The sequence below is a fragment of the Diceros bicornis genome, chromosome 13 (assembly GCF_020826845.1).
Source record: "Diceros bicornis minor isolate mBicDic1 chromosome 13, mDicBic1.mat.cur, whole genome shotgun sequence".
NCBI lineage: Eukaryota > Metazoa > Chordata > Mammalia > Perissodactyla > Rhinocerotidae > Diceros > Diceros bicornis.
Window position 1 is genome coordinate 30,804,742 of NC_080752.1, and position 12,274 is coordinate 30,817,015.

The 12,274-nt window shown below is 60.7% G+C and overlaps 2 protein-coding genes across 3 annotated transcripts; one reads left to right on the top strand and one right to left on the bottom strand.

Moving 5' to 3' along the window:
* Positions 1 to 364: 364 nt before the first annotated feature.
* Positions 365 to 5,724, bottom strand: FBXO2 (F-box protein 2). Its single transcript, XM_058552013.1, has 6 exons — positions 5,637 to 5,724; positions 2,230 to 2,598; positions 1,688 to 1,817; positions 1,524 to 1,619; positions 1,000 to 1,138; positions 365 to 791 (listed from the first exon to the last, which is right to left on the bottom strand). The coding sequence occupies exons 1-6, from the start codon at positions 5,656 to 5,658 to the stop codon at positions 657 to 659; spliced, it is 891 nt and encodes a 296-aa protein (XP_058407996.1). The 5' UTR covers positions 5,659 to 5,724; the 3' UTR covers positions 365 to 656.
* Positions 5,725 to 5,842: 118 nt separating this feature from the next.
* Positions 5,843 to 11,472, top strand: FBXO44 (F-box protein 44). Of its 2 annotated transcripts, none has more exons than XM_058552890.1 (6): positions 5,843 to 5,898; positions 7,075 to 7,362; positions 8,525 to 8,651; positions 8,798 to 8,893; positions 9,003 to 9,138; positions 10,314 to 11,472. In XM_058552890.1, exons 2-6 carry the CDS (start codon positions 7,098 to 7,100, stop codon positions 10,455 to 10,457), a joined length of 768 nt encoding a protein of 255 aa, XP_058408873.1. In that variant the 5' UTR covers positions 5,843 to 5,898; positions 7,075 to 7,097; the 3' UTR covers positions 10,458 to 11,472. The 2 variants fall into 2 exon arrangements, with proteins under 2 accessions (XP_058408873.1, XP_058408872.1); XM_058552889.1 differs by lacking the exon at positions 5,843 to 5,898 and adding an exon at positions 6,155 to 6,204.
* The last annotated feature ends 802 nt before the right edge of the window (positions 11,473 to 12,274 follow it).

Here is a 12,274-nt window from a genome sequence, read left to right on the forward strand (position 1 = left end):
CGGGCCCAGGAGGATCTGCACCCAGACCACATGCTGCCCCACCCACCATCCCGCCTTCAGAAAGGAATGGGGAGTGGGATCAAGAGAGGCCTGGAGACCAGCCCCCTCACACACCCTCTTCTGGCCTCTGGGCAGCTCGGGTGTCAGTCAGGCGCCAGGCCCAGCTCCCGGCTCCTTGGCCTCACAATCCCAGCCTTTGTCCGGCCAGCCCAGGCCTGGCCAGCTCTGCACTGGCCCAACGGCGCCTGGAAACCAGAGCAGCTGGAGCCCCACCAAGTATTTTTCCAGGCTGGGCCAGGGGCCCTCAGGAGACAGAGAAGGATGGGAAGGGAAGGGTGTTCATTCATCCGTTTGTTCATTCATCCTTCCTTGGACAAATAATATTTATTGAGCGCCCACTTTGTGGCAGGCACTGTGCTAGGTGCGGGGGATTCAGCGGTGGGCCCGGACCAGGCCCATGCCCTCACCCATCTCCTGTTCTAGACGCAAATATATGCCAACCAAACCCTCTCTCCCGGTGTGGGGGCTGGGCTTGGAGTGAGGGGCGGGAGAGGAGTGCGTGGGGGTGGGGAAGGTGAGGATGCTGCTGACTAAGGCTGTCTACCCCGGGCCTTTGCCCAGGTAGGGCAGCTGGGGGAAGCCGCAGGAGGGGTCACTCAGGGCTCCACCCACACGCTGCTGTTGGTCACCCGGGCCCCGAACCAGCCCTTCCAGTAGACGGAGTCCTGCCCCCCGTGCTCGAAGCGGACGAAGCGGACGCCGGGCCCGTAGTCGGTGAAGGTGTGGGAGATCTGGGGGGCCGGGTAGGGAGGTCAGCTCGGACCCTGAGGCCTCCGCCGGCGACCCCACCCCGGGCGCCACGACCCGTCTCTACCCGCCTGGATTTCTGAGCCCCGGGTCGGTCCACCGCGCCTCTCCCGCTCCAGTGGGCGGGGCCCACGAGCCCCGCCCCTCGCGCCCAGGCCCCGCCCCTCCGCCCCGCCCCCCTCCGCGCCTCACCTCGATCCAGCCCGCGTCGTCGCTGTCCGGCGGCACTGCCACCTGCCCGCTGTCGAACTCGGCCAGCACGTCCTCGTGCTCCGACAGCAGCTTCACCGTGAGCTCGTACAGGCAGCCGGCGTCGCTGCGGCCCGAGTACCTGCCCCGGGGGAGGGAGCCGGGCCGGCCTCAGCCCTGCCGAGCGGTACCGCGGCCGGCCTTCTGCGGAAGGTAGCCCTGCCGGCCGCGACTGCCCATGGCCCCATTTTACAGACAGGGAAGCTGAGGCCAGAGAGAGAAAGTGACCCGCCCCAGGACTAAACCCCAGGTGGCCCAGACCCAACCTTGGGGCCAAAGCCAGCCCACAGAGACACGTTTTGTTTGGACCACAGATGGATATTAAAACACAAAAAACATGCCAACATTAAAACTCAGGAAGGGCGGTGGACTTCCACCTTCTCCTGAAAACCCGTGGCTCGTTTGCCCCTACCCCTGTTTCCCCCAAAGCCCCGCAGAGCCCCAGCCCGGCTCCCACCGCCCCTCACCAGTCCTTCACCACGATGGCCGGCTGAGTGGTGTCCAGCAGCTCCTCCCAGTAGCCCTCAGCCTGCAGGTCGATGACCTGCGCTTTGCGACACCACCTGGGGGAACTCAGTCAGGACGGAGTGGAGGCCCCTCCCCCTCCTCCCCTCCATGACCCTCTCCTTACTCAAAGGAGGAGGCGAAGAACTTCTTGACGCTGTCGTCGTGGACGAACTCCACCCCACAGTCTCCGGGCAGCTCCTCCACCCTCCAGCCGTCCCCACCGTGCTCCACGTCGCACCAGCCCTCCAAGTCCTCTGCAGGAACACGACAGCCCCACCCTGGTCACCCAGTCCCCGCTGACGGTGCAGCGGGGCTGGCTCTCGCCCCTGTAGTGGGGGGCCGGGCGCACGTGCTATCTCATGGTGTCGCGGTGTGCAGGTGATGGGGGGGAATGGTAAGCGCTTCCCGTTTGTCCCGATTCTGCCCCCTGGGACGGTCCTCCACAGGGCCTGTCCTGCCCCAGCTCACTGAGGGTGGAAGGAGCCGGGAAAGAGACCCCCAGGGAGCAGGCGGCGGGGAGATAACAGTACAGTATTTATTGGGGCTACTCTGTGCTGGGCACTGCGCCAAGAACGTTATCTCACTTGACCCTCCAAGCAGGCTGGCCCATTTTACAGATGGAGGAACTGAGCTCCCCAGCCCAGGTAACGCGGCGTGACCCCTCACCTTCCCCGCACGGGTTGCGCAGCAGGTTGCGCCGCCTCTTGCTCAGGAAGTAGAACTGCTGCCAGTGGTCGCGCTCGTCCTCGGCGCCGCCGGCGGGCACCAGCCCCTCCTGCTGGCACTTGAGCAGCCACAGGGGGGCGCCGTCCACCAGCTCCTTCCAGCGCAGGCACACCAGGCGGCAGGCCTGCACCAGCTCGGCGGCCGGCAGCTCGGCCAGCACGCGCAGCAGCAGCGGCTCGGGCAGCTCGTCCAGGTAGGCCGCCTCCTCCTCCTCCTCCGCGGGCCGCTCCTCGCCGGCGCTCGCCTCCTCCGCGCACGCCTCCTCCTGCTGCTCCTCCGGGCTCGCCTCCTCCGGCTGGCCCACGCTCTCTGCGGGAGGGGCGGGGGAGGGCTGTGACGCCCCCCAGACTGTCCCGCTCCACGGCCCAGAACCGCGAGTGTCGGGTATCCGGCCCCACCCACCCTCGGACCATCCGCAGCTGGGGCCCCTCGGAGGAGGCCTACGGGGGCCGGGGCGCAGACCAGCCCCAAGTCCGAAGAGCGGCCTCAGAGGCCTCAGTTTCCCCTGCAGGGGCTGTAAACCCCATACTTGAGCAGATGACAGCAACTGATAATAATATTAACGGCATCCATCTACAGCACTGCCTTCACGTTTCACCCAGGAACTCCTTTCATCCTCCCAACCACCCTCCGAGATCCCTGCTCCCGTCACCTCCTCAGGGGAGCCCTCCAGACTTCCCCCATGACATCCTCTCACCATCCCGAGTTCCCGTCCTTCCTAGCTTTTGTCCCAGGGTGTGATGGTTTATGAACACTTTTCTCAGGACTAGACTGAGGGCATGAGGGCAGGAACGGGGTCTGGGAAACTCACTGCCTCATCCCCAGTGCCTGGCATCTGGCACCCTGCCTGGCACACGGGCAGCAGCTAATGTTTACTGGGCACTTAGTAAGTGTCAGGCACTGCTCTAAGCATTTTAACGTCATGTACTCTTTAAATCCTCACAGCATCTCTGTGAGGTTGTTCCTGTTGCCATCCCTATTTCACTGATGAGGAAACTGAGGCACAGACGGGGGAAATGACCAGGATCACACAGCGAATGAGCAGTTGGAGCCTGGATTTGAACCCAGGCAGTCCGGCTCCAGGGCCACCTTTAACCACCAGCCTCGATAAAATGATCCATTGAATTAGGAGGCACTGTGAGGATTGTGATTTTGCAGATGAAAATGCTCAGGCTCAGAGACGTGAAGTGACTTGCCAAAAGTCACACTGCTAGTGTTAGGGCAGGGGACATGGGATCCGAGGCCTGAAGGGAAGGGAGAACAGGGGTGGAACCCCACCAGCCCCTGCTGTGTGACTTGGGGATGGGGAAGAGGGGCTGTTAAAAGAGACCATGTAATACGTGCGTGGGGAAGGAAGGTTTCTTCCTCCTCCTTTTCCTATCCCTGGCCTTCAGTTTCCTCATCTGTAAAGTGGGGTAATCATTGTGCCAGACCATTTGGACAGTGCTGATGTTCACTCCCCCGAGGAGGGGCAAGGGCATGCTGAATTGTAAGGATGTGGACAGGTGTCAGGAGCCTCAGGCTAGACTGGCCCCTGGATCCCAGCCGGCCTCAGCTGGGCCATCAAAGCCTTGAGTAAGCAGATACCGAGTGCCCAGTGTCTCTGGAGGAGGGAGAGATAGTGGGGGGGAGACAGGGCCACTCTGGGTGAGGGGGGCGGCCACCGCTTTCAGACCTAGGGTGGGGGGTTCCTAAGGGCCAGAGCCTGGAAGGCCGAGGCGGTAGTAGAAACAGGCCGGGCACTGGGGGAGGGAACAGACAGGGCCTAGACCCAAGTGGGCGTTGCCGGGACCCCAGCCTGCCAGCCCTTTACCTCCTCCCATGCAGCAGCATTTTCTCCCCCTGCCACACAGTCAGACCCCCCGAGAGCTGAGTCAGGGTGTACCTCTTCTTGAGACCCGGGGCGCACAGTGCGTCCTCAGGAAACCTCATTCAGTGAATCTTATTGCGCTCAGCACTTTCCCTCCATTATTAGCATTTTCTTGCCACATCTTAATGACGTGGGGCTTTACCCCCTTCCTTTTGGCAAAAAGGAAACTGAGGCCCAGAGGGGCCTAATGGCTTTCCCCAAGTCACTCCGCAGAATAGTGGGAAGGCAGAGGGGAAAATGCTGGGCCCTGAAGCCACATCACCTGCCTGTCCTGCTGCCCACAGCTCTCTGGGGAGCCAGGCCCAGTGTCCTCACCTCTCTACCCCTCCCCCTGCCCTGCCCTGGCCCAGGTGGACACCTGATGCTCCCCCGAAAGGTGCACCTCCCCCAGTCCCCTCTCCTGGCCCCAGGCCTGGCACACTAGGCCCCAGATCTGATGACAGGCCCCCCCACCCTGTCTCAAACACACACAACTCCCCACATTGTTGCTGTCAGAAAGTTATCTGGGCCCTGGACGCCGCCTCCGCGGCTGAATCACTCACCTGGACTGGGCCCCGGAGTCCAGGGAATAGCTGGGCCCTGGGAAAGAGCAGGAGCCCATTCTGGGCCCTATAAAGGGTGTGGCCAGGGGGCCTCAGATTGGGGCCAGGGCCTGAAGGAGCTGGGATTTTCAGGGCCAGGAGAGAGGGCTGGGCTACCTGAGTGGGCATGGGTCTGTCTCCTGTTGCCTCCCCCACGCCATGCCCACTCTCAGATGGGCCTGCTGAGGAAGGGGCGAGGGACTCCACCTGCAGGTCTTGTTCCCACCCTGACTCAGCAGGCCACCCCTACAGGCCCAGGGGGACACCGAGGGATGAGGAGGGGGCATCTTTGGTGCCAGGCAAGATGACTGGGCAGTCTCAGAGGGCCCTGAGCATCGGCAAGAGCTGGCGTCCCAACTCTCCCTCACCGCTGGCCTGGTCCCCACTGGGCATCCAGCCACCCAGATGAAAGGGCAGCCCCTCCAGACAACGGAGCCCAGGAGGAAGGCTGGGATGGGGTGGCGAGAGACCAGGAACCCCAAGAGATCCGTGGGGATTCAGGCAGCTCACAGATCAGAGCTGGCAAAAGGAAGAAGTTGATAGAAGAAGAAGGCTTGCAGCCTCCTTCATCCCAGATGCGTCCCAGACCCCAGCCCCAGAGACCCTCAGGAGCTGGGAGGTGGGAACGTGGGATTACTCTCATGCTATTTCCTGCGTAAGGGGGACCCAGGAGTCCTCCCTCCCTGCCTGTCACCTCGCGAGGCCTCCTGCCAGACCGAGGGACCAGAGGATCGTGCTCTTTGAGACTGTCTCAAGGGCTTTGCTTGGGTGAAAGTTTGCGGCGCTGGGTCTCTGGAGCCCTCTCGCTCTCCGATGCCCCCTCTCTGTCCACTCGCCTGCCTGCCCCTGCCTCCCCTCCCGGGCTGGAGCGAGTGGGTGCGGGCGGCGGCGGCTACCTGGGTCACCGTCTCCGTCCATCGCTGCGAGGACGGTCGCGAGAGGAGGAGGAGCCGGAGCGCTGCGGGGCTGCCGGAGTCCCGCGGCGGCGGCGAGTCCAGGCGCTGCCCGCGTCTGGGTCGGGCCCCGGCCGGCCCTGCCTCTTAAAGGCCCCCGCCCCCGCCCCGCCCTGGCCCCGCGCCCGGACGCCCCGCAGGCGGGAGCGGTCGGCCCCAGGCCTGAGGCTACCGGTTCCTCGGCCGACCCAGGAGGCCGGGACAGGTCGGGAGTCGGTTTTTTTTAATGGGGGGTTCCGATCTGGGGCATCTCCCAGCTCCCTCCGGGGGTGGCTGCCGGGAAGAGGAGGCGAGGGGGCAGGGAGAGTCTGGGTCGTGCGGAGGGTGCGGGGCGCGCGGCCCAGGCGGGGGGAGGGGGGCAGAGCTCCTCCGTCCCCGCCCCCCAGGTGATTTTCCGACGTCACGGTGGGGGCGGGGCCCGGGGGCGGGGCCGCATCCTCCGGCGAGCGCAGGCGGCGGCCGGCTCAGCCCTGGCGGCCGAGCGGGATCGCGCGCCGGCGACTGAGCGCAGGTGACCGGCGGGAGTGGGCGCGGGGTCCAGCGGGCGCGCTCAGCGGTCCCCGGCTGCGCCGCAGTGCGCGGAGGGCGGCCCCGCGCGGACAGGGCCCAGGCCGCCGGGTGCGCGGCGCGGCCTCGAGCCGGGCTGGGGTCGCCATCGATGCCCAGGGACCCGAGCCCCGGCTTTGAGGGACATTTTGAAGCCACAACGCGAGATGGGAGGCCGCAGGGAGACCTGGGGCTGGAGCCCAGCCACGGGGCTGGGGGTGGAGGTATAGGAAAGGCCTTGCCCCCTAGTCCACCCCTTCTCCAGTCCCTGCTGGGCAGATCGTTTCCTCCGCGGTCTTGGGAAAGTCGCTTGAGCCCTTTGGACCTCCGTCTACCCCCACCCCCGAACCTCTCCCCCTCCTCCGTTTTGAGGATGGGAGAGAGAGCGGAGAAGGCACCGGACGGGGCTGCGCATGGTCATTTCCACTCTAAAGATTGGCCTACTGAAAAAGCCTGGCTGTAGCATCAGAGAAGACTCGGGCTCCTTCCCCTCTCTGCTCCTGTCTCTGTGTCCTTGGGCAGATCCTTCGACCTCTCCTGGCCTCCTTAGCCTCCTTTAGAGGCTGTTGTGAGGTGCCAGGAAAAAAAATCACAGCTCACCTTTTACTGAGCGTCTGCTGTGTCACAGGCTCCTTGACCCCTCTCCAGGAGTAAGTACTGCTCCTGGCCCCGTTTCACAGAGGAGGAAACTGAGGCTCAGGGAGGCACGGTGACTTTCCTGAGAGAGTAGATGGCAGAGCTGAAATGGGAACCTCCATCACCACCACGGGGTGCTGCAAATACCAGGTCCCGGGGAGGGGGCCGGGTCTGTAGCGTAGCTTTTCAATAACCACAGGAGAGTGTCCAGAAGGTAGAGCCATGGCCGCGGGGAACATCAACGAGCTGCCTGAGAACATCCTGCTGGAGCTGTTCACGCACGTGCCCGCCCGCCAGCTGCTCCTGCGCTGCCGCCTGGTCTGCAGCCTCTGGCGAGACCTCATCGACCTCGTGACCCTCTGGAAGCGCAAATGCCTGCGTGAGGGCTTCATCACCGAGGACTGGGACCAGCCCGTGGCGGACTGGAAGACCTTCTACTTCCTACGCAGCCTCCACAGGAACCTCCTGCACAACCCGTGTGCTGAAGGTGGGGTGCAGAGTGGGTCTGGCATGCCCCCAACACACACTGTCATGATACCAGCTAACATTTATTAAGCACTTACTATGAGCCAGGCTTTTGGGCAGTTTAACTCCTTTAATGCTCTCTCAATAGTCCTAAGAGGTGGGTAGTGTTAGTGTACCCACTTTTCAGAAGGACAAACGGAGGCCAAGAGGAACATTTCTTACTCCACTCTTAAGATTACTTCCCCAGTGACCTGGGAGAGGGAATGTTGGCCAGTTGGGACAAACTGTGCCCAAGACACAAGACCAGGAAGTCAGAGCCATATTTTGTTGGCCTCATTCCCTGACTGCAGGGCTAGGCTAGTAGGACTGTCCCAGAGGGCAAAGCGGGCTTTGCTTATGGAAGAATGAGAGATCCAGTCTTCTTTCCAGCACGTTACAACAGGTAAAACAGGACTTCTACAGTCATCAGAGTTCCCTGTTCCCCTTGCTGTGTTATAACTTGTCAGCTAGACACTGGGATGGGAATCTCATTCTCCATTATGTGGCCACTTCTGGAGCAGAATGATGAGACAACCCCAAGCTCTCCAGAGCTTTCAGATGCCTCACTTGACTCCCCAACAGCCATTTTCTGGACCAGCAGTTGGCACCTATGGTCCATGAGCCAGATCTGGCCCAGGAGCTAAGAACAGTTTTTACGGTTTTAAAGGGTTATTTTTTTAAAAAAAGACTATGTGATAGAGCCAGTCTGTAGCCCACAGAAGCTAAAATATTTAGCCCTTTACAGAAAAAGTTTGCCAGCTCCTGTTCTTGACCCCAGTTGACAGAGGACAAAACCAAGGCTCAGAGAGGGAAAGCAACTTGCGTAAGGTCACACAGCCCAGACTAGAGCTCGGACTAGACCCAGATCTATCTGGCCGGTGTCAGAGTGTTCTCCATCACAGAATGGGGCTGGTCGTTCACATCATCACGGGTCTCAGGATTCCCAGTGGAAATCACTTACCATGGTGCCTGGCACACAGGAAGCACCTAACACGAGGCGAGCACCGTTGGTCTGCAGTGTCCCACAGCATGGGGCTTGAGGGCAGCTGCCGAGATCCAGGGAGAGGAGCCTGGAACAAGGGGCACTTGGGGGAAGGTGACCACTGGCTGGCTTCCCTTTAATGTGAACTCTGCTTTCCCACCAGAGGGGTTTGAGTTCTGGAGCCTGGACGTGAACGGCGGCGACGAGTGGAAAGTGGAGGATCTCTCTAGAGACCAGAGGAAGGAGTTCCCCAATGACCAGGTCAAGAAATACTTCGTGACTTCTTATTAGTAAGATCCAAGGCTGGGGGTCTCGGGGTGGGGGGAAGCCTAAGTCACTGCACCCTGGGGTCGCTCCTGCTCTGGGAGGGGCAGTCCGAGCCCCCCAGTGCCCTCGTGGTGAGCCCCAGCCCCTCCCACCCCTCCACCCGCCCCAGCACCTGCCTCAAGTCCCAGGTGGTGGACCTCAAGGCTGAAGGGTATTGGGAGGAGCTGATGGACACCACACGGCCGGACATCGAGGTCAAGGACTGGTGAGTGCCTGGGGCGAGGGTCTGGGGGGGGGGGCCTGCCACTCAGGCGCCCCACCCCCACCCTGCCCCCCATCTCTGAGGCCCTGACAGGCCCTCCCTCTGCCTGCAGGTTCGCAGCCAGGCCGGACTGCGGGTCCAAGTACCAGCTGAGTGTTCAGCTCCTGTCATCAGCGCATGCGCCTCTGGGGACCTTCCAGCCAGACCCGGCAACGATCCAGCAGAAGAGTGATGCCAAGTGGAGGGAGGTGTGTGTGCCGGGACGGGGGCGAGGGGCGCCGCCCGAGGCTGAGACTGCAGTCAGACTGGCCTGGGTTCACATCCCAGCTCTGCCGCTGCTCACCTGGGGCTTTGGCTTTTCTGAGCTCTGAAGATGTCAGAGAAATGATGCTGGGAAAGCCATGTTCAAAAAGGTCAACTATTACTGATTACTAGTATCAGTTATTATTATTCTCTAGACCAGGGGTCAGCAAATGTATACTTAAAATGTTAGATACAGGGGCCGGCCCGGTGGCGCAAGCGGTTAAGTATGCACACTCCGCTGCAGCGGCCCGGGGTTTGGCGGCTCGGATCCTGGGCGCGCACCGACGCACCGCTTGTCAAGCCGTGCTGTGACAGCATCCCATATAAAGTAGAGGAAGATGGGCATGGACGTTAGGCCAGGGCCAGTCTTCTTCAGCAAAAAGAGGAGGATTGGCAGATGTTAGCTCAGGGCCGATCTTCCTCATAAAAAAAAAAAATGTTGGATACAAATTTTTAGGCTTTGCAGGCCGTACTGCCTCACAACTACTTAACTCTTCAACTCTGCCATTCTGCAGTGAAAATAGCTTTAGCAAATGGACACGGCTGTGTTCCAATAAAACTTTATTTACAAAAACAGGCAGTGCCCCCCCCCCACAGGCCAGTTTGCCAACTCCTGATCTAGACCAGTGCTGTCCAACAGAACTTTCTGCAGTGATAGAAATAGTGTGTGTCTGCACTGCCCAGTACGGTAGCCACTAGCCACATGTGACTGTTCAACACTTAATAAGAGCCAGTTCCTCATGCGACTAAGGGAGTAAAGTTTTAATTTTATCTAATTCTAATTAATTTTAACTTAAATCATCACATGTGCCTAGTGATGACCGTACTGGACATCCTTTGGCAGCTTGCAAAGTTTCCTTCAGTTCCTTTGAGCTTAACTTAGATAATCCTGTGGAATTGACCCGGCAGGATTTTGCTCCATTTTACAGATGAGGAAACTGAGGCACAGAGAGGGGAGGTGGTCTGCCCAAAATCAGAGTTAGGACTAGAAGTCAGTTCTGCCGACTCCTGGTCCAGCACTAAGACCTCGGCCCCTTCCTTGCTCCCCTGCCCCTCAGGCAGTGCCACCCTCAGGGTCAGCTCCCCTGACCTCTCTCCCTCCCTCTGCCTGCCCCCCCAGGTCTCCCACACGTTCTCCAACTACCCACCCGGCGTCCGCTACATCTGGTTTCAGCACGGCGGCGTGGACACTCACTACTGGGCCGGCTGGTACGGCCCGAGGGTCACCAACAGCAGCATCACCATCAGGCCCCCGCTGCCCTGATGCCCTCAAGCCCCAATCCGCCGAACCCTGACTGGTAAACTGCTATCTGAGAAGGGCTGGGCTTGGGAAGGGGAGGTGGAGGCCAGGCTCCCTCTGACCTCCTAGTTCATCCTTGCCTCCCAGTCACCTCTTCTTTGTGGAACCTCTCGGTTTGTGCAGCACTCACGTGCGGTGGGGGGCCAGCTCTCCACACGAGGTCTCACCCTGAATGATGGTAGGGGAGGCCTGCATGGGCCCCTTTAAGAGAAGGGGCCCCTGAGGTTAGGGAGGTGTAGGGTGTTCCCCCAGGCTCCTCCCCCAGCTTCCTCCGAGGGTGGGTCTCAGATGGCAACACAGATGTGGGTCTTTACCTCCGCCTCCTGGGCCCTTTCTCCCTGTCATCTTTGGGGGCCCTTGGGGCAGGGACAGTCAGGATGTCTGGCAAGCCTGTGGTGCAGACACTGGGAGGTGACCATGTAGCTCAGACAGATCTGGGAGTGGAAGATCTGCTGGCCCGTCCTCTGCCCCATTCCACCACTCCCCAGCTCCCTCACTCTGCCCACCTGCTCAGAGAGGCTTTGGCCCAGAGGCTCAAGCCTTGCCTGAGATTGGCAGGCCCGGGGTGGGGCAGGGTCCAGGCCAGGTCTGGCCTGTCCTCACTGTCAATGAAGTCCCAGAAGCCAGATGGGTACCAGGTGGGGGCAGGGCTCTCCAGAAGACCCCTGGAATCCTGCACACAGTTGGTCACCCAGGGCAAGGGAGGGCCAGGACTGGGCCCTGATTTGAGAGCTGGGGCGTGTGAGCCCTGGATGAGCGGGGTTTGTAAGGACCGCCTGTCCACCTCCATGCCTACGCCAGGCTCCCCGTGGCTTGGAGAGCATTCCGAGCCCCCACCCCACCTTTGGAACTGCCACTCTCAGGGCCACCCCACCTCAACCAAGCACCCTTCTGCCTCCAGCAGTGCCCCGATCCTGCCCCTGCTGCATGCGGCCAAATAAAAGGTGTTCCCAGCGCAACCTGTGCCCTGTGGTTTCTGGGGGGAAGGCAAGTTTCATGGGAGGTCCTGCCCTGGAACTGCCGAAGGTGTCACACGTATGGCTTCTGTCCAAGGTAGAGAGAGGGGTTAGGGTTTTAGGAGCCAGGCCATTGCAGAACCAGGGTCATGGGAGAGACCCCTCAAGGAGCTGCAGACATCACCCCAGCAGCCCTCCAGTACTGCTAGCTTCCCCTGGAGGCCCGGCCACCAGGCAGGGGGTGGGCTGTGTGGATATCTCTGGGCCCCACGTGTTCACCCTTGCAAGCACCTCCTGCTGGGTCCCAGTGTAACCCAGGGCACTGGTGTTACTCCTTACTGGTGTTACCCTGCCGAGAGCTTTACTGACATTAGATGAAGACAAAGAATTTAAAACGCTGCCTGGCACACAGCAGGCAATAAATAACTAAATTCTGTGAATTTTAGTTATCTCACTCAACAGTGAGGTAGATTAGGGCCTCACCCAGGGCAGCGACTACCACTCACTAGGTGTCTGGCAAGTTAGCAAAAACACCCTTCCTAGGTGTCTGGCAAGTTAGCAAAAACACCCTTCCTTGGAGAAGACGAAGCCCTGGAGCTAACAACATGGCCTGGGCCAGGCACCCTTGTGCAGTGCACGGCCTGCACAACCCTTCGTGCTTGCCTGAAGTAGGTGCTTAAATATTTGTTGAATGAAGAAAGAAATTAATGAAGTTAATCCTGACAAAAACGCAGACCATTTTACCTTTGAGTAAAACCCTAGGGAAGGGCGGAGCCAGGTTCAGACCCACAGTTGCAGCGCTCGGCCTCCACGGAAGCGCCCGTG

Bases quoted from the DNA above. Each gene is read 5' to 3' on its own strand.
- FBXO2 (XM_058552013.1), bottom strand. From the start codon at position 5,658: ATGGACGGAGACGGTGACCCAG. The intron at 1,818-2,229 runs GTGAGGGGTCAC...GTGTTCCTGCAG, and splicing joins GCGCAACCCGTGCGGGGAAG to AGGACTTGGAGGGCTGGTGC. The intron at 1,139-1,523 runs GTGAGGGGCGGT...CCCCCGGGGCAG, and splicing joins GCCATCGTGGTGAAGGACTG to GTACTCGGGCCGCAGCGACG.
- FBXO44 (XM_058552890.1), top strand. From the start codon at position 7,098: ATGGCCGCGGGGAACATCAACGAGCTGCCTGAGAACATCCTGCTGGAG. The intron at 8,652-8,797 runs GTAAGATCCAAG...CACCCGCCCCAG, and splicing joins TACTTCGTGACTTCTTATTA to CACCTGCCTCAAGTCCCAGG. The intron at 8,894-9,002 runs GTGAGTGCCTGG...CTCTGCCTGCAG, and splicing joins GACATCGAGGTCAAGGACTG to GTTCGCAGCCAGGCCGGACT.